Here is a 24,275-nt window from a genome sequence, read left to right on the forward strand (position 1 = left end):
ACCTGAACCGAAGGCAGACTCATAAGGACTAAGACATCCAGGCACCCTATCAGCTCCAGGGTTTTCATCAGTGAATGGGAAGTTTGGACTAATGTTTACTAGACTAGGGGTTCCATGTTATTATTGGGTTACGAAATCCCTTTAGTGGATAGCATCTGAATTTCTTTTAATGGAATACAATAGAAATTTTCAGTGTGTTCACATAGTATTGTTTCATGAAACTTGTTTCAATTATGTATGTATGAGATGATGATGTAAAATTGATTTCATATATCCTAAAATGTATGAAATGTAGTAAAAATGTTTAAACTCAGTTATTTCTGAGTTTTCTTTCAGGTCTAAAATGCCATGATTCTTTGTTTAGGGGACTGTTTAGAAGTTCAAAGACTGGCTCTATGGCTGGGGCAGGGGTGAAGGGGGGATAGGCTCCATCAGATTGACTTAATTGGAGAAGGCTTCCCAAATGTAATTGAGGTGACTGGTTATGACTGAAGATTGAAACTCAAGATCTCAGTTGTAGAACCAGAACTTAACATATTGAAATAGGGACAGTGATATTTATAGAAGCAGTGAGGATATAGGGGTTTGTGATAGGAAAAACTGCTAGGAATAGACATCAAGAAAGGGGAAGCTTTGAGGAGGGTAGGAACAAGGCTTAAGAAGGGAACTGAAGATAGAGACAGAAAACATTCTGCCAATACAGACTTTAGGGTTCTTTTCAATCTTGATATTTAGTGATTCTGTAAGCACCATGAATTGCTGGTAAAAAGATATTGGTTGAGAGTGGAATTGGTGCAATAATCAGTGGTAAGCAGATGGTGACCATAATGTGGAAGAAAGGATGATGCTAGGAAAGTCAACAGTGGTGACTAGAATACCATATGGGAGAGGCTTTGGTGTATTTAGCTATCCAGCTCCATGATTTATGTACTAGAGGCCAACACTGGCATACTGGGAATAATACCATGCCGTGAGTAAATTCAGATAATGTTTTAGCTGGTGGTTTTATCCCCTACTGATCCCCATTCCTGTTAGCAATGCTGTTAGCAATGCAGATGAAATGAACTAAAATGAGTTTCACTACCTCCTCTCTACAGACTTTTGTAGAAGGTGCTACTGATTGTATACCCAGTGATTTTTTAAACAATATTTAATAGAAGAAGTTTGAGGGGCGCCTGGGTGGCTCAGTGGGTTAAAGCCTCTGTCTTTGGCTCAGGTCATGGTCCCAGGGTCCTGGGATCGAGCCCTGCATCGGGCTCTCTGCTCAGCGGGGAGCCTGCTTCCCCCCTCCCCTCTGCCTGCCTCTTTGCCTACTTGTGATCTATGTCTGTCAAATAAATAAATAAAATCTTTAAAAAAAAAATAGAAGAAGTTTGAGGTAATTTTAGCCTATCTGATGCTGCAATTATCTGATAACGTAATAGGGACCCTCACCTCCTACACACATATACTTTTTGATAGAGGAAGGTAGTTCAGAAAGTTTCTTGAATGGTATGGTATTGAGTTGTGAATGATGGGGGAGAGGCTTTGTTTAGTCAAAAAATGGCTAGTTACACCTTTTTCTAAAACATTAGATGTTTACTTGGCTTACACTTATACATAACTGAAAGGAACTACTCAAGAATTTCTGTAACAGAATACAGTTGACCCTTGAGCAACACATGTTTGAGCTGCATGGGTCCACATACATGTGAATTTTTTTTCTGATAAATACAATATATACTATAAATGTATTTTTTCTTTCCTATGATTTTCTTTTTTTTTTTTTTTTTTTAAGAGAGAAAGGGGGAGGGGCAGAGGGAGAGAAAGAATCTTAAAACAGGCTCCACACTTAGCTTGGAGCTGAAGCGGGACTTCATCTTACAATCCTGAGAACGTGACCTGAGCCAAAATCAAGATTCAGATGCTTAATTGATTTTCTTTAAAAAAAAAAAAAAAGATTTTGTTTATTGATTTATTTGAGAGAGTGAGAGATCACACGCAAGAGGAGGAGGAGAGGGAGAAGGAGACTCCTTGCTGAGCAGGGATCCCAATGTGGGGCTTGATCTTAGGACCCAAGGGACCATGACCTGAGCCAAAGGCAAACACTTAACCAACTGAGCCACCCAGGCCCTCAGCCCCCTTATGATTTTCTTAATAACATTTTCTTTTCTTTAGCTTCCTTGTATTCCTTGTCAGAATATGGTAAATAATACATATAATATACAAAATATGTTAATCAACTATCAGTGTTATTGGTAAGTCTTCCAGTCAACAGTAGGTTTGTTTTGAAGGGTCAAAAGTTATAAGCAGATTTTCAAGTGTGTGTGTTGGGGAACAGTGCCCCTAACCTCTGTGTTGTTCAAAGGTCAGTTGTATATGCTTCAAGATAACTGACTTAGAAGACATTTAGGCTTGGAGACTGCAGCACTGCCTCTGGGGTCCTTTGTGTTTGTTGAATGAAAGGATTCTTTTGACCTACCCTGCTTTGCAAATTCCCTTCAAAAACCAGTGTAATGGCCTGATTGATAAAGAATGAACTTTATTCCTTTCTTAGCCTATGATTTTTCTTCCCATAAATAGGTGAGGTTTTGTTTTTCTTGGGGTCCTTTTCTTTGGATATGTGATCCCTTAGGGAGAATAATCTAGTCAGAGCCTTAGATTTAGAAATCCCAGTTTACTTATCTGATGTTAACACTAACTCACTCTGTGACTAAGGGAAGAACTGTTTGCTTTCTCTTGTTTTAGCTTTTGTAACTATGGCAGAGGTAACTGGTTTTCTGCTTAAACAGTCTTTAATCATCAGAAACATAGGCATCCTCACCAAATTTTGTATACAGTCTCATGGAGTTTGTAAACCACCTGACTCCATTCATGATTCCCCTATGGAGCTGTCTAACCTATAGGTTAGACATGATTCTCTGAGGGAGCTAAATAACTTTTCCATGTTATAAATGCTGATAAAAATTGATTTAAAAAATACTTATAGAAAAAGCAAGCATAATAATTTGCTATCTTTATTAATGTTGAGTAATGACAAAATAGTAATAATTATAATTTTCTTACGCTTTACTTTTCACGTATTTGCATAACTGATCTGAAGTCAGATCTTTTGGCTTTTCTGTTAGAGAACTCCCTCTTCTATAATTCAGTCAAGAAATTCAGGGAATATACACATTTTTACGTACTCTATTTTGCAGTATGTGCCATAGCTCCACTCAAGAAGAAAAAAAAGAGAACTGTTTGTGAGTCTCTAAAAAATATTTGGCACTATGTTTGTTTACATACATTACTTCATTAACATAAATAATTTAATTGCTTGTATTTTACTATTTGCAAACCAAATTAGTAGGTAGATATATACCTGGATTTTTTTGGTTTTTGTTTTTTTTTCCCTTTCTTTTGATAACTCTATTGTTAAAAGTTACATTAGTTTGAAGCTTTCTTTATTTGTACTAGAATGACTGCCAATGAGCCGGGGATCCCCTTGGTCTGCCAGGCTGTTATATCACACTCACAACTATTTGCAAACCAATTTTGAAGTGAAGGCCGGTAAAAAAAATAGTGACATATGGTCTTTGCTCTATGCTAGAGAACAAAATGGGTGTGTGGCATTTAACAGAAAATAGGTTTTTTGTTTTGTTTTTTAAGTAGATTTTCTTATTTTAATTTAAAGGGAATTATCCTAGGTGTGATTATCTTTGTTTATTTTTTGGCCCTAGAGTAGAAATCTTAATCTTTTTTTGTGCCATGGGCCCCTTTGGCAGTATGGTGAAACCTCGTGGATTCCCTTTTGGAATAATATTATTATACCAAGCAAAGAATTAAATACATAAAACAAAAAGGAAACTATGTTGAAATAAAGTTACCAAAATGCTTTTGAAATGTGCGATATGAGGGACTCCTGGGTGGCTCAGTCCTTTGAGTATCTAACTCTTGATCTCAGGATTGTGAGTTCAAGCCCCAAGTTGTGCTCCATGCTCAGTGTGAGGCTTACTTAAAAATATATATATATAAAATAAAGTGTGTAATATAATATTATATATGCTTTTTATTAACATCATAAATAATGTTTATTAGTGAATCTTATAACCATAATAATTTAAAAATGATCATATATTTAAATAGTGTTTCAAGATATTTTTAATTAGTGTGATGTTATCTGAAAGTATCTAAGATTTCTATTATTGACAATCTATTACTGTTGTAGCTTATGTTCATAATTGAAGGAAATTGTGAATTTGCCAGAGGTTAGTAAAAATGAAAATATAATTCTTTTTTGTCCAAATTCCAGACTTCCCTGAATCTGCCATAGACCCTGTCTTAGATAAACAAATTCCATAACCCACTCTAGGAAAAGCAGAATCTAAACACAGTGTTTACTCACTGAATTTTGAAGATTTTATTTATTTATTTATTTGTCAGAGAGAGAGTATACACAAGCAGGCAGAGAGGCAGGCAGAGGCAGCGAGAGAAGCAGGCTCCCCGCTGAGCAAGGAGCCCGATGCGGGACTCGATCCCAGGACCCTGGGATCATGACCTGAGCCGAAGGCAGTTGCTTAACCAACTGAGCCACCCAGGCGTCCCTACTCACTGAATTTTGTAGTGGAATGGTAGGAGCGCAAAATTATTCAACCATAAAAATTAGTACAAATGTTCCTTGTGGTTTTTAGGATAATCTCTTTCCTGAAATATTCTGTTGTGTGGTGAGGCCCAAATACAACCTTTATTTTGTTCTGTGGTGAACCCAGGGTCTGGCACAGTGTAAGTGCCCACTCAGTGTCTGTTGAATAAAGGTTTCTCTGAAGAAATTAGAGGGAAGAGATCAAGTTCAAAACTAAGATCTTAGATGTGGCAATTTAGTAGCCTCAAATATTGAGGCATAACATTGAGCTCTGGTTTAAAACTAGTCTGTTAATGTGGTTATATTGTGGTCTTTACCTTTTTATTTAGAATTTCCCAAATCAGGCATACTTATGACTTATTCTGTGTAGTGTGGTCATATATACAGATTAGTGACATAAACTGCTGTAGTCCTATATCAGAAAGTTACAGTACAATTTCTTGAAATCATATTCCTAGCACTGACTTCTACTTTACTGTTTGCATAATCTAGGTAGGATTTGCTATCTAATTAATGATAAAAGTGGTTCTTCATTTAGTATAAGAGATGCCAACTTTCTTGGCAAACTTGGCAAACTTTTTTTTCCAAAAGGACCAGAGAGTAAATATTGGATAGTAAATATTGAACTTTACAAGTCATACAGTGTCTATTGCCAACTATGCAACTGTGCAGTTATAGCACAAAAGCAGCCATAGACAGTATATCAGTGAATGAGCATAGTCGTGTTCCAATAAAACTTTAATTTCAAAAGCAGTCAGTGGGCCATTTTTGGCCTGTGAGGTCTGCTGGTTCTTGAACCCAGTCCCTCCTCCCCACTGTGGGTTAAATATATCTTCCCTCCAACTTTAGAGGTCTTTGCACAGGGATGACATGACTGCATTCTTCTCTTTGGAAAGGCCTGAGTGTACAGCAGATGACATGATTAATGCCAAGAGTATTAGATGCACTTTGACCTAGAAGTTCACAGAGCTTGCCTCTTTTTTTTTTAACATATAATAATTTTTTTAAACATATAACATATAATTTTTTTAAACACATAAACAACTAATAACATATTAGCCCCACAGAGCTTACCTCTTAAGAGCACCAGTTTATTAAGCTCCACAGTGGTGGAAACAGGTAAAGATCCCAAGTATAAAGTATGCTTGCTCATTCAACTTTGAAACTGGACATTGGTATGCCAATAGGAAATTACTGAGCATATGATTTTACTGAGGAAGACAATGTCCCAGAGATGGGAGAAGCAGGAATAGAATGCAAAGGAAAAATTCATGTCTCCTTTTTTTTTGCAGATAGTCCCTGTAGTGCTTTGTCAAATTTGAATTCAGTTTTTGAAACTTGAAGAATGTATGTGCTTGCAGTTTGTTATTATGTAATTTGTTGCATAGGTTAGGAACATCTCATCACCCTGAGATGCTTACTAGATCTCTTAGTAATAAGGAAGTAGAATAGAAGGGGTGGGGGTGGGAGTCCTTAAAACTACAGTTGCAGGGGCGCCTGGGTGTCTCAGTGAGTTAAAGCCTCTGCCTTCGGCTCAGGTCATGATCCCAGGGTCCTGGGATCAAGCCCCACATGGGGCTCTCTGCTCAGCAGGGAGCCTGCTTCCCTTCCTCTCTCTCTGCCTGCCTCTCTCCTTACTTGTGATCTCTATCTGTCAAATAAGTAAATTAAAAAAAAAAAAAAAACTACAGTTGCAGGAGATTGTCATGTTTAAAACACAAGCGTATACATACCAGTACCCAGATTTTGTCTCCGTTAGGACACATAGATTGGAAAAAACACTTTACTACGTTTATCCTCAGTTATCTCCTCACTGCCACCCTTCCCACCTCACACACATTTTCACTTCTCTGTACTTTCTTAGTAGCAAAATTGATGCATCCAAGCAGGCATTTATTGAAACATTGAAGAACAAGGCAAGCAGTGTGTTCTGGGAGGTGAGTCAGCAGAAATGGAGCCAGATTTTGTGAATCTGAGTAAAAATCACAGGCACAGATACTACATTCTGTATTTTGAAAGCAATTTAAAGACCCTAATTTGCATAATAGGCGTAGTGGTGGTCTGGTGGTAGTGGCCATTATGTCTGTATTTAGATTTGTACATTAGTGGGGATTTTGACTAAAGATAGGTTACTAGGGACTGTAAAGGTACCAATGTTAGATCAGGCCTTACACATGCTATCAGCTCCCTTTAGCTCTCTTTTGTTATAATTTCATTTTACAAAGAAACTTTTTTGTAGGATAAACTGTTAAGGAAACAGGAAGCCTTGGCATACCCTAATGAGTTGAAGACAGAGGCTCTGTATCCTATCTCCAACTACTTTCATTCTGACTTACCCTAGCTTAATTAATACGGATGCTATGGCTGGAAGCCAGGATCCACCTACAGAGTATTAGGTAATTCTCTACTCCCCATCCCCATTCTGATCTTACACTATATTGGTTCTGAAGAGGTACCATCTTTTTCCAACCTTATCACCTTCTGGACAGCCTGTTATGTTAAGGCAGCCATGTATGTGTTTGGTTTTTTTTCCTCACTTGAATGTAGATGTTTAAAGCTTCCCCCTTTCCCAGGGAAATCACTGTACCTTTACTTAATGGTGTTGGTTGATTACAGAGGTACGGGTATCATAAATAGAGAGTTTGGGAAGTATTGTTCCTCATTGTTGGAGGAACGGGGCAATTGTGAATGTTGTAAAGGTGATACGGTTTTAGGAATAGCTAAGTTTCAGTATAATGAACTAAAAGCCAACATGTGTTTACTATTCTCAGTATGCTCTCATCCTCCCACATACCTTTTCTCAGTGGCAAACCTGATATGTCAGGCATCTTTTGTAACTTTTGGGGAACTGGTAATTTTTTCCAGTAAGGCACTCAGAGTTAAATTATTCTATATGCTTTCATGGTGTATAAGTTAGTAGATGTGAGGGAACATGAGGTTGGTCTAAGAGAGAGCAAGTGGGGCGCCTGAGTGTCTCAGTGGGTTAAAGCCTCTGCCTTTGGCTCAGGTCATGATCCCGGGGTCCTGGGATTGAGCCCCGCATCGGGCTCTCTGCTCAGCAGGGAGCCTGCTTCCCTGCCTCTCTGCCTACTTGTGATCTCTGTCTGTGAAATGAATAAAATCTAAAAAAAAAAGAGAGAGAGCCAGTGAAATATGGTCTCTTGGGAGATCTGTAGAGTCAAAGTTTTAAAAATAATAGTAGTTTTAGAGGAAAAAAGGCATGAGAGTTAATCTTTTTATGATTTCAAAATTCTTTTAGAATTATTGTTGAAGAATGTGATCTTGGTGTTCTCCATTTCCTCAGAAAGTGGATAAGATACAGAAGTGTTTTGTATTAAACACCAAACGTATTCAGTATATTTGTTTCAAATCCATAGGATCTTAAGACCTGAGTTTCAGTCTAATGTGTAATGTTCAGTTTAAAGTGTAATGTAAAATACAGTGTAGTATGCAAAAGTCATCTTTAGAAAATAGAAGAACTGTATGTAACCAGATAAGGAAGAGTGTAACCAGATAAGGAAAAATACTTTTAACCAGATGGGAGCTTTGTTGTGCCATCTTTGATACACTTATAAACTGACAAGAACTTGACTCCTTTCCATCAAAAGAAAACAGTAATGTATAAGTGCTTTTCAAAATTTCAAAAGTGGTTTTCTGTACTTAGTATATTTATTGAAATAGTAATTGAGTGTGCCTACTATGTGCCAGAGCTCATTGCTAAATATTAAATGCACCAACTGTGATTTTTGTGGTTACAAGTGATAAGAAATGCAGTTTAACTAATTTAACCAAAAAGGGGAATGAATGTATTGGTTGGCACAGTTAAACAAGGATCTAAATTCTCCCCATCATCAGCTTGCTTTCTCTGTGTCAGTGCTTTCAAAAAAGTCTCTTCTTCTGGTGGTAGGATCGCCACTAGATTGTCACAGGATGCTTCCCAAAGCCATGTCTCTCTAGGTTCAGGTCCCCAAGGAGAAGTGATAATTTTCATCCAAGCATTTCCATCTGGTGAGTTCTGAAAAGTACTCTTGATTCAACTGACTTAGGTCACCTATTACTGTCCATTTTCCCTCCCTCCTCCAATCTGTGGCCAGGGGAAGGTGATATGCTGATTGATTAAAGTTTCATACGTGTGATCTGATGCTAAGATTTGAGGTTGAAGCTTACATAGACCAAATGAAAGCTCACAAATAAAAATGGGCTCTTTTCAGAGCAGGAGGATTGAACAGTGGGAAGACAAACAACAAATATCTGCTACCTAAGGGAATTTATAGTCTAATTTCTCATTTGATCCTTAGGATGACTTAGAAATTAACTATATTTTATTAGAGCCTTCCCTAATCACATAGATAAACTCTTACCTAGAGTTAAGGTCCTGGAAGGAGCTAGAATTAAATCCCAGTTTATATGATATGATTCCTAGTCTAGTGTCCTTTCTACTCTTCTACTCTGGCCCAAACCAAAATAAGTCTGCTAGAGTTCTTGAGTATTTTGCTATTGATAGGCCCAGTGAGAAGGGAGCCCATTGTTTATGAAAGATGAAATTAAATTCCTGATAGTGTAATACATGGTTTTGATTAAATTCATGTACGACCATTTTATATACTAGGCAGCATAGTGGTGCTGTTAAGTACACAGACCCTAGAGTCAAAATGCCTAGGTTCAAATCCTGTCCTAGATGACCTTGGTCATTTAACTTAGCTGTGCCTCAATTTCCTCATCTTCAAAATAGGGATAATAGTATTACTTAACTTATAGGATTGTTGTGAGGACTAAGTTATTTAACATATGCAAAGGTTAAAACTTCCTGGCATGTAGGAAGTATGCTAAATAAATGTTAGCTATAATTATTATCATCACTATTATCATAATCTTTGGTATTGTGATAGAGAAATGTGGATTTTGTGATAATGCAATAAAACAGATTTACATCTGAGTGAATACTAATCATTAAGATATTTAAATATATTCTCTATCCTGGGTTGGTTTTTTTTCCCCCGTAAGATTTTATTTGAGATAGAAGGAGCGTGCGAGAGAGAGCGCGAGCAGGGCGGAGGAATCTAGTGGTAGGTCACATTGGTGTATGGTGACATACCCTGGTCAGTATTTTCAGCAGTGACTTGGATGGAGATGGATTATAGATTTCATAAAATTATGGTAAATAGCTAATATTATAGATGGCATTCAAGATTTGAAATTATTTTAACAGATTGGAATAAACAAAAAGATCAACCAAGATGGACTTTAACAGGATAGTGACCAACAAAATGAATAAGTATGTTTCTAAACAACCTCTGCTTGAATGTTCTGGTGTGCCAAAATGAAATGCCTCTTGAGGTAACCCAGTCCTGTTTCAGATAACTCTTATTCCTAAAAAGGGTTTTATTATGTTCAGTTAACATTTATAACTCTTCCTCTTCCATCCAGTGATCCATTTTTTGTTGTCTGGATGTTTGCCCAGGCATTCAGATATTTAGACATAATTACCAGGTATCTTCTTGTAATAGTATGGTATTGTTTCGTATTATATACTGTAGTGATTAGGAGTTTGTAGTCTGCAGCCAGGTTTACTGAATTTGATTTCCAGCTTCACTACTTACTAGCTGTGTGGCCTTATCATCTGTGCCTTAGTTTTAATGATCAATTGCCATCTCTGTCAGGACACGACACCATGAAATGTAGAAGGCTCCCTGCTCAGTGGTGAGTCATCTTCTCCCTCTGCCCTTCCCCTAGCCCCCTCTCTCTCTTTCTTAAATATATAAATAAAATCTTTTTGGGGGGTGCCTGGGTAGCTCAGTGGGTTAAGCCTCTGCCTTCGGCTCAGGTCATGATCTCAGGGTCCTGGGATGGAGCCCCACATCGGGCTCTCTCCTCAGCAGGGAGCCTGCTTCCCCCTCTCTCTCTGCCTGACTCTCTGCCTACTTGTGATCTTTGTCTGTCGAATAAATAAAGAAAAATCTTTAAAAAAAAACTTTTTTTTAAAAAAGTATACTTTTCATAATAGTAATCCTGGGGGAAAACTTGACAAAATCTTTTTGGATATAGGGGATACACACGAAGGCAAACTTTAAGGCAGATGATGACAACTACTGCTTCTAAATAATATAGCAGCTAATGCTTACAAGTACTTACTTTGTGCCTGGCACTGAACTAAGGCTTACATGGATCACTCCATTTGAATCTCATTTGTTGGGTGATGCAACTCTGGCAATTAAGGAATTTGTCCAAGTTCTTATGGCTGGTAAGTAGTAGAGAAGGGATTCATACTTAGGTAATCTGATTTTAGGGCCTGAACTCGTAACATCATTACACTATGCTGATGGAGTGAGGTTAAAATTTCTGTATTTCTTGAAATGGGAGCATGGATAAAAAATACTGAGAAACACTGCCTTAGACATTTGATTAAAGGTGCTTATATAAGGCAGATGGAGGGATTTTGTTATATGTACTCAATTGAAATACAGGTAAAATATACTAGTATTACTGTTATTTGCCAAAGGGCTTTATAACATGTTCATAACAACAGTAACCACTGTAACCACAGTAACCACTTGATCCCTTCTAGGTTTGTGAATTTTACTTTAGCTTTAATAAGCTAATCATACAAATCCTTTCTCTTGTCTTGAGTCCTTATTGTGATATTTTATATTTTTGTATGACTTTTTAATCTAGTGGAATAGAATGGGTATCACAAGGTCCAATTACCCCGGATACCAATTTGGCTTTCAAATATATTTAAACCACACTGGCAGTATTTTAACTCTTAGAAGGCGAGCCTTTGCTTCTTTCTAGTATGATAATATCCACCATGTTTTTGTCTAGTTAAGTTGAATCGTATGACAAGATGGTTCAGTACTTTAAGAAGTAAGCAGTTAGAAAGCAAAGCAAATCTTATGTTACATATATTTTGCCACAGTATAAAAAACAAATAGACAAACAAAAAAATAAAGCAAAGTTGAAGTCGGGGAGGGAGGGATGGATTCTAATGTGGTATGAAGAAACCTGAGAGTGGTAGTAATGTTGATTATCTTAATTTCAATGATTCACAGATGTGTAGATATGTTAAAACTCATTAAATCATACACTTTAAATACAGTTTATTGTCTCAATTATACTTCAGTAAAGCTATAAAAATATTATAGCACACATACCTTTCCACTCTCCCACCCCTGACAAAGAGCAAAGACTTCTGAAGAAATTCATATAAACATGTCTTTGGATGTGTTAAGTATTTTTCTATTAAACATTAAGGAATTTTAACTTGAAGTTATAGAAAATAATTGTTGAAATCCAATATAATATTTATTTATTTATTTATTATGGTACCCTTAAAACTGTTTTGTATCATGAATGAAAAGTACAGGTGCTTTTACAATGACACCTATTTGTAATGTCAGAAGAGGGAGGAACAGAGATGAAAGAAATCTTTTTTTTTTTTTTTTAAGATTTTATTTATTTATTTATTTGACTGAGAGAACACAAATAGGCAGTGTCAGGCAGAGGGAGAGGAAGAAAGTGGCTCACCACCAAGCAGAGAGCCCAACACAGGGCTTGATCCCAGGACCCCAGGATCACAACCTGAGCTGAAGGCAGACACCCAACCAACTGAATCACCCAGGTGTCTTGAGATTAAAGAAATCTTTATTGCTTAAGTTGAAAGTTTGCAAGAAAATCCTGGCAAAACTATCCAATAGGAAAAATCTACACATCTGTACAGCTGACAAATTGGGCTGACTCTGAATGAGACCAATAGCCACATCAGTTCTATTCAATTGGTCCTGAGACCTTGTTTACCTTTAAGTACTGTGACCTTTTCTTCTACTGTGCAGTTAGGACTTAAGTCTGCAAGAACTTAAGGGACCCATGCTATAGAGAGAATGTTCTTGACAGAAGTAGCAGTATTGATGATGAAACAGCTTCTTTTTAAAAATCTTGGATTTCCGGGAGACAGAAGAATATAGTGGTAACGACTTTGGAATTAGACAAGTCTGGATTTAAATCCTGGCTCTTCCACAGCTAGCTTTGTGATCTCTTGGATAGGTTACTTAGCTTCCCTGTTCCTTAGTTTTCTCATTTGTAAGTTGGGGCTATTAGTACCTGCATCTCATGTCATATAGGTTAAATGAGAGTAATGCATATAAAGTACCTAGTATAGTGCCTGGCACATAGTAAGTATTCAAAAAAAGAGAGCCATTATTATGACTGTTGCTGTTATGATCTTACTTCCTTGCAAGGTGTTTAAATTACTAAAACATATACTTCTTGGAATATTTGTATCATTCATACTAATTCAAAGAGTTAGGAAAGAAAAGGAATCAATTTCTAGAGAACCTGAAAGACAGTCTTATATGAGACTTAAATGAGTGGAAAATTGTTACAGAACATTAAAAAAAATTTTTTTAAAGATATTATCTGTCAGAGAAGTGCATGCACAAGCAGGGGGGAGCAGCAGGCAGAGGGAGAAGCAGGCTCCCTACTGAGCTAGGAGCCCGATATGGACTCGATCCCAGGACCCTGGGATCATGACCTGAGCCGAAGGCAGACGCTTAAGTGACTAAGCCACCTAAGTGCCCCTGTTAAAAAATGTTTTAAAGGGGCGCCTGGGTGGCTCAGTGGGTTGGGGCCTCTGCCTTCGGCTCAGGTCATGATCCCAGGGTCCTGGGATCAAGCCCCACATCGGGCTCTCTGCTCAGCGGGGAGCCTGCTTCCCTTCCTCTCTCTCTGCCTGCTTCTCTGCCTACTTGTGATCTCTGTCTGTCAAATAAATAAATAAAATCTTTAAAAAAAATGTTTTAAAAATTGAACTTTTTATTTGAAAAAATGTAAAGCCTATAGAAAAGTTATAAGAATATTAAAATTAACTCCTTTATGCCCCATCTAGTTTCATAGATTGGTAACATTTTGGCCTATTTGCTTTAATTTTTTTAATTTTTTATTTTTTAAATTAAAAAAAAAAGTTTATTTATTTGAGAGCACACCAGTCAGGGTAGGGACAGAGGGAGAGAATCTTAAAGCAAATCCCCTGTTGAGCGTGGAGCCCGAGATGGGGGCTTAATCCCAAGGCCTGTGAAATCATGGCCTGAGCTGGAATCAAAAGTTGGATGCTTATCTGAGAGCCACCCAGGCGCCCCTACTTTACTGTGTTGTTGTTTTTTTTTATGTAAGATAATATACACAATTTTCTTCTTTCTTCTCCCCTTCCTTCTCATCCCCTCCTCCTCCTTTCTTCTTCTGCTGCTGCTTCTCCTCCTTTTTCTTCTGCTTCTGTTTTCTCCCGTTTCTGCTGCTTCTGCTTCTTGTGCGTCTTCTTCTTCTTTTGTTCTGCTTCTACTTCTGCTTTTCCTCCTCCTTCTTTCTCTTCTGCTTCTGCTTCTCCTTTTTCTCCTTCTTCTTCTGCTGTTTCTTTTGCTGCTTCTCCTCCTCCACCTCCTCCTCCTTCTTCTTCTTTTGCTTCTTCTTCTATTGCTTCTGCTTCTCCTCCTCCTTTTTCTTCTGCTTCTGCTTCTTCTTCTGCTGCTGCTTCGGCTTCCACTTCTCCTTTTCCTGCTTCTGCTTCTTCTTCTTTTTTTTCTTCTTCTTCTGCTGCTTCTCCTTCTGCTTCTACTACTACCACCTCTGCTTATCCTGCTTCTGCTACTTCTTCTTCTGCTTCTGCTAAGGGTTAATTGCAGAAACCTTTATCCCCAGGTACTTCAGCTTTTTCTCCTAAAAACAAGGACAGTCTTTTACATAACACAATGTAATTATCAACTGTATTTTAACATTGATGTGTATTATGATTTGATACACAGTCGGTATTCAAATTTTACTGATCGTCTTAATAACTATCCTTTATAACAATTTCTCCCCCAATCTAGAAATGAAATTTAGTTGTCTTTTCTTTGGAACAATCCCTCAGCCTTTCATTGTTTTTCATGATTGACACTTTTTGAAGAATAACTGGCCTGTTGTTTTGTAGAATGTCCTTTAATTGAGGTTTGTTTGCTTGTTCCTCATAAACTCATACAGGGTATGCTTTTTGGCAGGTAATATGTCCTCAGTGCCTCACACCAGGAGGCATTATTGGTGATGTTAATTAACTCTGATCACTTAGCAAAGAGATTTTTTCACTCTAAAAGTAACTCTTACCTTTGTAATTAATAAGTAATCTATAAGGGTTGCTTCAATATACTTGGAGATCCGTAAGGGCCTACTTAGCGGGAGCAGCCCCACCTTGGTAGAACAGCCATTTTGTTGTATATGCAGTGAACTTAGATTGACCCTGCCCCCCAGAGGGACTCACATAGAAACGGGTCTGGGAAATCGGTAAAATATGGCCGACCAGCCCCTGATAAAAGAGCCCATATACCAGGATATGTCAGGTCAGGGAGAGATAACAGAGCCCAGAATGCAAGGACAAGTCAGGCCAGGTGGAGACATCCAATCAGCAAAGCGCACATACTATCTCCCTGACTACCAAAGAATGTGGGCCCTGCCTTTTGGGCGCCTTTTGGGCGCCAATCCTGACCAAGGTGATAGGCTAGTTCAAATAGCTACTATAGGGTAAATTGTAATTCAATTGGCCACCCGTGTGTGACCTAGCATGACTGTGCAGCTTTCTCTGTGTGTTACAATCTCATTGGCCACCTCTGTGTGGCCAGGCTCAACCACATGGCCTTTGCTCTATAAAAGTTAGTCTGTAAGGCAGGGAGGGGTCGCCTTCTCTGTAAGAGGTGGCCCCGGCCGGTCGGTTTGGTTCTCGATGCTTGGCGCAAAATAAAGCTTTACTTGACCTTCGCTTTGTATAGGTCTCATCCTTTTGTCCACAGACCCTTCAGGAGATACTTTGAGACTCTGTAAATATCCTGTTTTTTGGTTTTTTTTAAACGATTTTATTTATTTATTTGACCGACAGAGATCACAAGTAGGCAGAGAGGCAGGCAGAGAGAGAGAGGAAGAGAAGCAGGCTTCTGCTGAGCGGAGAGCCCAATGTGGGGCTCGATCCCAGGACCCTGGGATCATGACCTGAGCCAAAGGCAGAGGCTTTAACCTGCTGAGCCACCCAGGCGCCCCAAATAATCCTGTTTTTAAACAAATTTTCCCCCAGTGGTTTGAGAATCCTAAGGAGCATTTTTGTATCATTAACATGTGGTTTCTTCAGTTGAATTGAAGTCTTCTTGAGAAAGTAGTTTTTACTTAAAAAAATATGTTATAGTACCCTATACACAGTAAGTTCCCAGTACTAGTGACTACCTGACTTTCAACTGCCTGACACAAGATTGCTGATTTCATTTCTTATAATGGATTTTTTTTGCTTACCCTGAGAAGTTAACAGGTACTTAAACAAAGTCCTATTATATGCAAATTAGAAATGGTCACTAATTGGACTGATTAGGTGGGGTTTTTTTAGTTTTTTTTTTTTTAAGATTTTATTTATTGATTTATTTGAGAGAGAGAGAGAGAGCAAGCACAAGCAGAGGGGCAGAGGGAGTGGGCTTCCCACCAAGCAGAGATTCTGATGACGTGGGGCTTGATCCCAGGACCCCAGGATCATGACCTGAGCCAAAGGCAGATGTTTAACTGGCTGAACCATCTCAGCACTTCTGATTAGTTATTTTTAGTAGTCTCGAGTGAGGTGGGAATAGTAATATAACCTTTGAATATTTTGAAAGAAAAATTAATAATAATGAAGAAAAGCTCTCATTATCACTAGAAAACTTGTTAAATGTATAGTACCCTTATTCCGTTTTAATTTGGGTTTGTGATGAAAGGAAGTTTCTGGGTGGTGTTCATCTTTCACTTTAGACTGTGACATTTTTCATGTCAGCCTAATACTTAGCCAGGACTCCTGGGTGTCATCTTTCGTCTCTAAGAATTAGGTCAGGTTTCCTGTAGATCTTGTCTCATTGCCACTTTAGCTGGGGGAAAGAAAGTAAAGCACAATTGCGGTTGTTTAGATGAACATCTTATTCAAGAGAGGTTATTAGAGGCAGTGAGGTGGAGTAGAATGTCCTCTTTCTGTCTGGCATTTGTTTTGTTTTTCATCTCTGCTCTAAGGATCTTTCTTCTACCTTTCATGGTATCATGTCTTGGCAGAGATGGCAATTGAACATTAAAGTTCTTCTGTCCCCAATTTCTGGCTGATGCCTAAAATTACATCATTATTTTTGCAAATTATGATACCTAAGAAAAATGCAGATATCCTTGCTGGGTGTAGGAGAGGTAGCATAAGCCAACATCTAAACATGACACCTCATATATTTAGAACTTTTCTGTGGTAGCTAGTTGCTAGAAGTTCTCTGCTAAGTGAGACAGTAATAACTAAGTTTTCACTGGGGGCAAGGAGAAGCTTGGGTGGGGTTTTAATAGTTATGGGCTCTGAACAAGCTTACAGTGCTGACTCTGAAAAAGGAAGGGAAAATGGGTATTAGAAAAGTAAGAGGAAAAAAAAAAGAAAAGTAAGAGGAAGGACACTTAAAAGATAAAGTACACTACACAATTTTCGTAGCTCTAACCATGTGGAAGGTGTGTGAAACCTACAGAGCATTTATAGTTTTAGAAAAATCCAGCTTTGTTAAGCCAGGAATTGGTGATTGTTGTCTCTTTTTTAAAAAGCTCCTTTTTTCCCCCATCTGCACGAGAACGTACCTTTCACACTTCCTTGTACTTGTTATGTCCCCAGATGTCCTAGGGATGTTATAAGGGGTGGTGGTAAAAGTCTGTATAACTAACTTTCTCCAAGTTATTAGAATTTTTACATTCAGTCAGGATATGGAATTAGCAGTTAGTATACAGGCTACATTGGTCAGGGTAATAATTTCCAAGGTCAGGTGATTAATTGTGGCCGTTGTTCCAGAGAGGCATTTCAGTATTTCTACTAAAGCACATGTTTATTGAAGCTTCGTTGTTTTTGCCAGATGCATTTGGCTCATGTTGTGAAATGTGTGCTATGGAATTGATCTTTTGCTGAGTGTATCTCTGTTAACATCTCTGAAATACTGGTGACAGACTTTTTCTCCACTTCAATGAGAAAAAAATTCTTTTTCACTTTCTATGACCAGTTAAAAGAAGATGGATGCACAGAGTTCAGCCAAAACGAACACAAGAAAGAGGAGAAAAGAGGTACCTGGACCCAACGGGGCAGCAGAAGAAGATGGAATTTCTTCAAAAATGCCACGCTGTGCAGTTGTAAGGAAGAGATTTCTTTGTTGAACACTTAACCTGGCAAGGGGAGGGTAGAAACTGATAAAAAATTGATGATATCAGTATGACAAGTCTTCTTAAATAATGGAAAGAATGAATAGTAGGTGTGAATAATATTTTCACAGTTGCTAGAAATGTTATGCTCTCTTATCAAATTGTAGCTCATTGCTCAGTTGCAAGAACTTTACATTGGAACTGGAAAAAGAATGTTAGAAAAAAAAGAATGTTAGAAAAATTTGGAAGTTGTATATATATTAGACTAAAGATCAAATTAAAACTAATGGAATAGAGAAATTGGAGCAGCCATCTGATCTTAGTGTCACCTCATAGTGTTTAGTTTTCTGTGTCTTTTTTTTTCCTCCACTTCATTCCTTCACTCTATTACTGGTTATATCTTAGATGAGAGCCTTTTTCTGTTACTGCCTACCTGTGTTCCTTTATCCCTGGGACATTATCTCGTATTTGCTAACTACTGCCAAGCCTCTGATGTTCCAAACTGCTCATCCTATCTTGGTTTGTTACACTTCTTTAAGCTTCCCCTAAAAAACATGTCAAAGACCACATACACAATTGAGGTTATTATTGATATATAATATTATGAAATCCATGTTTTAAAATTCCAGTGAAAGGATTGTATGTTTCTGTGTTTTCTTTACCTATATTGACCATTAGCCATTGATCAAACTGCAGTTTCCACTTTTAGTTCTGGAGCTTCATGTAGTACAAAGGGAAAAATACTTTTACTCTGACACAATTAACATTTGTTCCAAAGCAGTACTCTTATCTTGAGCAGTAAAAGCAACTTGATTCCCCCAATAGGAGATATATGCTTCGGGCCTGATATTGATGATGATGTTGATGGTAGGGGCAAGTGTATTAGTTTTCTATTGCTGCTTAACACATTGCCACAAATTTAGTGGCCTAAAACTATACAGATATACTATCTTATAGTTCTGGAGGTCAGAAGTCTGAAATGGGTTTCAGAGGGCTAAAATCAAAGTATTGATAGGGCTGGAGGTTCTAAGAGAGAATCTGTTTTATTGTCTTTTCCAGCTTTGAGAGGCTGCCACCATTACTTTGCTCGTGGTGCCAGCCAGCAATCACATTACTCTGATTACTGCTTCTATCATCACATCTCTGCTGATTCTGACTTTTCTTCCTCTCTCATTCACTTACAGAGACCCTTATGATTACATTGAACATACCTGAATAATCCAGAATAGTCACCCTGTTTCAAAACATTTTTTTTTTAAAGATTTTATTTATTTGACAGAGAGAGATCACAAATAGGCAGAGCAGCAGACAGAGGGAGAGGAGGAAGCAGGCTCCCTGCTGAGCAGAGAGCCCAATGCGGGGCTCGATCCCAGGACCCTGAGATCATGACCTGAGCCCAAGGCAGAGACTTAACCCACTAAGCCACCCAGGCGCCCTCAAAATGATTTAATTTAATCATATCTGCAAAGCCCTTTTGCCATGTAAGGTACTATAATCACAGGTTCTAGAGAATAACATGTAGACATCTTTGGAGGACCATTATTCTCTACACTGTAGCAAGTATACTCAGAAAATGACTCAGCAGTAAACAAAACGGGCCATTGTTAATTTCTGAATGCTTCTCAAAGAATTGAGGTTAAGGAGATGATGGTAAGCACCAGTTCAGCAATTAGTGTTGGAGTAGGGCAAGTTGTAACCAAGTGGGTGATACTTGTTGCCAGTCACAATAGCCAGGGATAGAGCAAAGGAAGCCAGTCTTAGTGGAATGGGCTCTTAAAACACTTAAATTTCTTGGGCCTTAGAATTGAGGAATTTCAATGCTTTAAATTACTTTGCTTTATATATTCATGTCACAAATCAGCTGAGTGACTTCCTACTTATTCCACATTCCTCTCTGGTACACACTGGCTATTTAGCATGCGCTAATGATCAAAGATTCACTTGCCCAACAGGCTGTACCAACCCCAGTGAGGAGTGTCTGCTAACAAAACTTGTCTGTCATCTCTATTGTACACTTGTACATTCTATCTCTGACCCCTTTTTAGCTCTGTAGCAAAAGCAAAACAAGATTTTTTTTCCTTTTTTTTTAATAACAGTTCTAGTGAGACCATATAATCCACCCATTTAAACTGTACAGTTCAGTGGTTTGGGGTATATTTAGAATAGTGCAACCATCACCACAACCAATTTTAGAATATTTTCGTCACCCCCCAAAAGAGTCCCATCCCCATTCGCAGTCACTTCCCATTACCTCCTTACTTCCAGCCTCTGGAAATCACTCTTCAGGTCTCTATAGAATTTTCCTATTCTGAACATTACATATAAATCGTATACGTACAATACATAGTCTTGTGGCCAGTTTCTTTTCACTGAGCATTTTTTCAAGATTCATTAATGTTGAGCATGTTTTTAAGATTCATTAATGTTGTAGCATGTATTTGTACTTGATTTCTTTTTGTTAACAAATAATATTTCACCACATACCACATTTTACTTATCCACTCATTAGTTGACATTTGAGTTGAGCAAACAAGATTTTATCACACACAATGTGCCAGCATGGTCAGTAGGTGATAGGAGTATAAAGATAAATAAGACCTTCCTTTTGAGAGATGTGAGCCTAATATGGCGCTCTATAGCTCAGAGCTCTGAAGAGGTTTTTGGTTTTGGGTTTTTTTTTTAAGATTTTATTTATTTATTTGACAGAGATCACAAGTAGGCAGGGAGACAGGCAGAGAGTGAGAGAGAGGAGGAAGCAGGCTCCCTGCTGGGCAGAGAGCCCGATGCGGGACTCGATCCCAGGACCCTGGAATCGTGACCTGAGCCGAAGGCAGAGGCTTTAACCCACTGAGCCACCCAGGCACCCCTCCGAAGAGGTTTTTGATGTTGTTTTTTCCTTGAAAGGGGGAAAGAAGTTGGAAGCGTAACCAAGTATTAGTAGCTGGGGCGGTGGGTCAGAATGAATTGGAAAGAAGAGAGAAAATAATTAAGGAGGAAAAATTAAGGTATAACGTTATGGCTAGTTTGTTTTTAAGTATAAGGAATTTACTGATACAGATGTTTCTAAAGGTACAATAAAAAAGAATCACAAAAATATTTATGAAGAGGGGCACCTGGGTGGCTCAGTGGGTTAGGGCCTCTGCCTTCAGCTCAGGTCGTGGTCTCGGGGTCCTGGGATCGGGCCCCGCGTCGGGTTCTTGGCTCGATGGGGAGTCTGCTTCCCTTCCTTTCTCTCTGCCTGCTTGTGATTTCTGTCTGTCAAATAAATAAATAAATAAAATCTTAAAAAAATATATTTATGAAGAATAAGACTTTTAGCCTATTTTAATATTTATCATATGTATAAATAAATCACAAATTGGCAACAGGTCTGCTAATGGAGATTTCACAATCTCATATTGAGAACATCTGTTTGCCAGTTGCTATGCATTAGAGATGCAAAGATGAAAAGATGACCTTGCCCTTGAGAAGTTCACAGATGGAGTGCCTGGGTGGCTCAGTGGGTTAAAGCCTCTGCCTTTGGCTCAGGTCATGATTACAGGGTCCTGGGATTGAGCCCTGAATCAGGCTCTCTGCTCAGCAGGGAGTCTGTTTCTCCCTTTCCCTTTCCCTCTGTATGCTCACTCTCTCTCTCTCAAAGAAAGAAAGAAAGATCTAAAAAAAAAAAAAAAGCTCACAGACAAATAGGGGAAATAGATAAATAAGGTCTGAAAGAGTGGCGCCTAGGCAGCTCAGTCAGTTAAGCATCTGACTCTAGATTTCGGCTCAGGTCATAATATCAGGGTTGTGAGGTTGAGCTCCACACAGGCTCTGTGCTGAGTAGGGAGCCTGCTTAGAATTCTTTCTCCTTTTCACTCAGCCCCTCCCCTGCTTGCATGTTCTCTCTCTTTTAAAACAAAAACAAAAAACAAAAAACAAACAAAAAAACCCAACAAAATGAAAGAGCTAAATAGAAGAAAGAAGACAATGGCTGTCTAGGGGAGCAACAGATCAACTTTGATCTCTAGAGGTGGGGACAGTGGTTTTGGAAAAGCTTCACTGAGGAGATTATTTCTGAGTTGAACTTTGAAGGATAAATAAGAATTCAAGAAATGGACAAGGGGCATCTGGGTGGTTCAGTTGGTTAGGTGTCTGACACTTGATCTCAGCTCAGGTCAGGTCTTGATCTCATGATTACGAGTTCAAGTTCCATGTTGGGCTCCAAAAAAAAAAAAAACAACTCCAGGGTGCCTCGGTGGCTCAGTGAGTTAAGCCTCTGCCTTCAGCTCAGGTCATGATCTCAGGGTCCTGGGATCGAGCCCCACATCAGGCTCTCTGCCCAGCAGGGAGCCTGCTTCCCCCTCTCTCTCTGCCTGCCTCTCTGCCTACTAGTGATCTCGGTCTGTCAAATAAATAAATAAAATCTTAAAAAAAAAATAAAGTTCGGGATAAAAATCTGGAATAGATAAGGTAAGCAAGGGGCTGGTTATGAAGAATCTTGTGTGCTGTGCTTAGGAGTTTGAACTTTATCCTGTGGATAATGTGATCAGATTTGTAATTTAGAAGATCATTCTGATTGTTTTGGAAAGGATTAGTTGAAACAGGGATTGACAGAAACCAAAGGACTAGTTGTGAGATTGTTGTAATGATCCAGGCTGGAGATAATGAGACCTTAAACTACAATTTTAAGTTTTTAAGGGGTAAAATAGACAATCCTTGGACATCAGGATGTAAAGGATAAGAGGTGTTAAAGATGACTCCTAGATTTCAGTCCTAGGTAGATTGTATAAATGGGGTGCTTCTTACTTGAAGTAGAAATACAGAAAGATAAATTAGGAGAAAGATGATTTTAATTTAGTACAAGTTCAACTTAGAAGATCTAGGAGACATCCAAATAGTGATTAGATGCATGAACTCATTGTTTACCTTCACTGAAATGGCAGTAGGAGTTGGAGAATTACTGCTTTTCTTTTCTTCTTCCTTCCTTCCTTCTCTCCCCCTCTCCCCCCTTCCCCCTTACTCCTTTTTTCTTTTCTTTGGTTTGTTCCTTTCTTCCTCCTCCCTCCCTCCCTTCCTTCTTCCCATCCCCAGGGCGTGGAATCTTTTTGCTTTGTTCCTTATGCCTTCTTTCTCACACCACATAGTATTCCTCTTGACTTCACAGCCTTTCCCTTAGCATTATGGGGGGGGGGAATGGATCTCAATAAGACCTGTTAACATTTGTGCAGCATGTTTGGGTAAAAGTGAAATGTTTCTCTGTGTCATTGTGAAAGTTTCTGCTAAAAAATGTTTAAGAATCCTTGGAAGCAGAGTACTGGGAAGCCAATATCAAGTTCTAGTCATAATCTGATTTATCTCCATTCCTTTTTTTTTTTTAAAGATTTATTTATTTATTTATTTATTTGACAGAGATCACAAGTAGGCAGAAAGGCAGGCAGAGAGAGAGGAGGAAACAGGCTCCCCACTGAGCAGAGAGACCGATGCAGGGCTCGATCCCAGGACCCTGGGATCATGACCTGAGCTGATGGCAGGAGGCCTTAACCCACTGAGCCACCCAGGCACCCCTCCATTCCTTATTCTTAAGGACACCAGAATGTCATCTCTTTCAGTGGAATTTTGAAGAATAGTGAGTTAATATATGTAGATATAATCAGGAAAAAGTTTCTATGAAAGCGGTATTGTATTCAGAAAATCATTCACAATTTGGAGATGATGATTATTAATCATTATAATAGTATTAGTTATAATTTGTATAGAATTAGAAGTGATATGGCACCTAGAATCTAATCTCTTAGATTAATACAATTTAGTTAATTTTGTTGGCATAATGAAACCTGTGTGCCATAGAATGGGAGAGAAAATGAGCTCACATTGTTGATGACGACCTAAATTTGTTGAGTGCCACTATAGGTGAAACATTGCACTAGTTGCTTTACATATGCTCTTTTATTTAATCCTTGTAGCCACCTTGTGGGGCAGGTATTATATTCCATTTAAGAGAAAATGAAAGCTGTGATTTCACAGCTATTAAGTGATGGAGTTAGGATTTATTTATTTTTTTTGAAATAAATATTTATTATTTTTTTACTTATTTTATTTGAAAAAATTTTTTTTAAATTATTTATTTACTTATTATGTCACAGAGAGAGAGAGTCCACAAGCAGGGGGAACAGCAGGCTCTCCACTGAGCAAGGAGCCCGTGATGTGGGACTCAATCCCAGGACCCTGGGATCATGACCTGAGCTGAAAGCAGACGTTTAACCTACTGAGCCGCCCAGGCATGCCGAGAGTAGGGATTTAGATCTAAGTTTTTTCAAGTTCTAAATCCATGCCCTTTCACTTATGCTTCATGATCAGATAGTAGAATGACTTGAAAATAATATTCTGTAGGATTCCATTAAGATTAAAATGAAGGAGGTGTGTTTTAGGAGAATAAAGGTAGAAATACTTAGTCCTACTTTTATAAGGCTTAGTTTCTAGAGATGCTGTTTTTAGACAGATATTTTTAGAAATACTA

At 38.4% G+C, this 24,275-nt stretch overlaps 1 protein-coding gene across 2 annotated transcripts in view; it reads left to right on the top strand.

The window, feature by feature from the left end:
* Positions 1 to 24,275, top strand: part of PCYT1A (phosphate cytidylyltransferase 1A, choline) — a 52,538-nt gene that overhangs the window by 876 nt on the left and 27,387 nt on the right. For both annotated transcript variants that reach the window (XM_080815561.1, XM_080815562.1), the window contains exon 2: positions 17,644 to 17,770. In XM_080815561.1, the coding sequence (XP_080671687.1) occupies positions 17,654 to 17,770 (117 nt within the window). In that variant the 5' untranslated portion in view covers positions 17,644 to 17,653. The remainder of the gene's footprint in view (positions 1 to 17,643; positions 17,771 to 24,275) is intronic.

Source organism: Martes martes, assembly GCF_963455335.1.
Source record: "Martes martes genome assembly, chromosome: 1".
Taxonomy (NCBI): Eukaryota; Metazoa; Chordata; class Mammalia; order Carnivora; family Mustelidae; genus Martes; species Martes martes.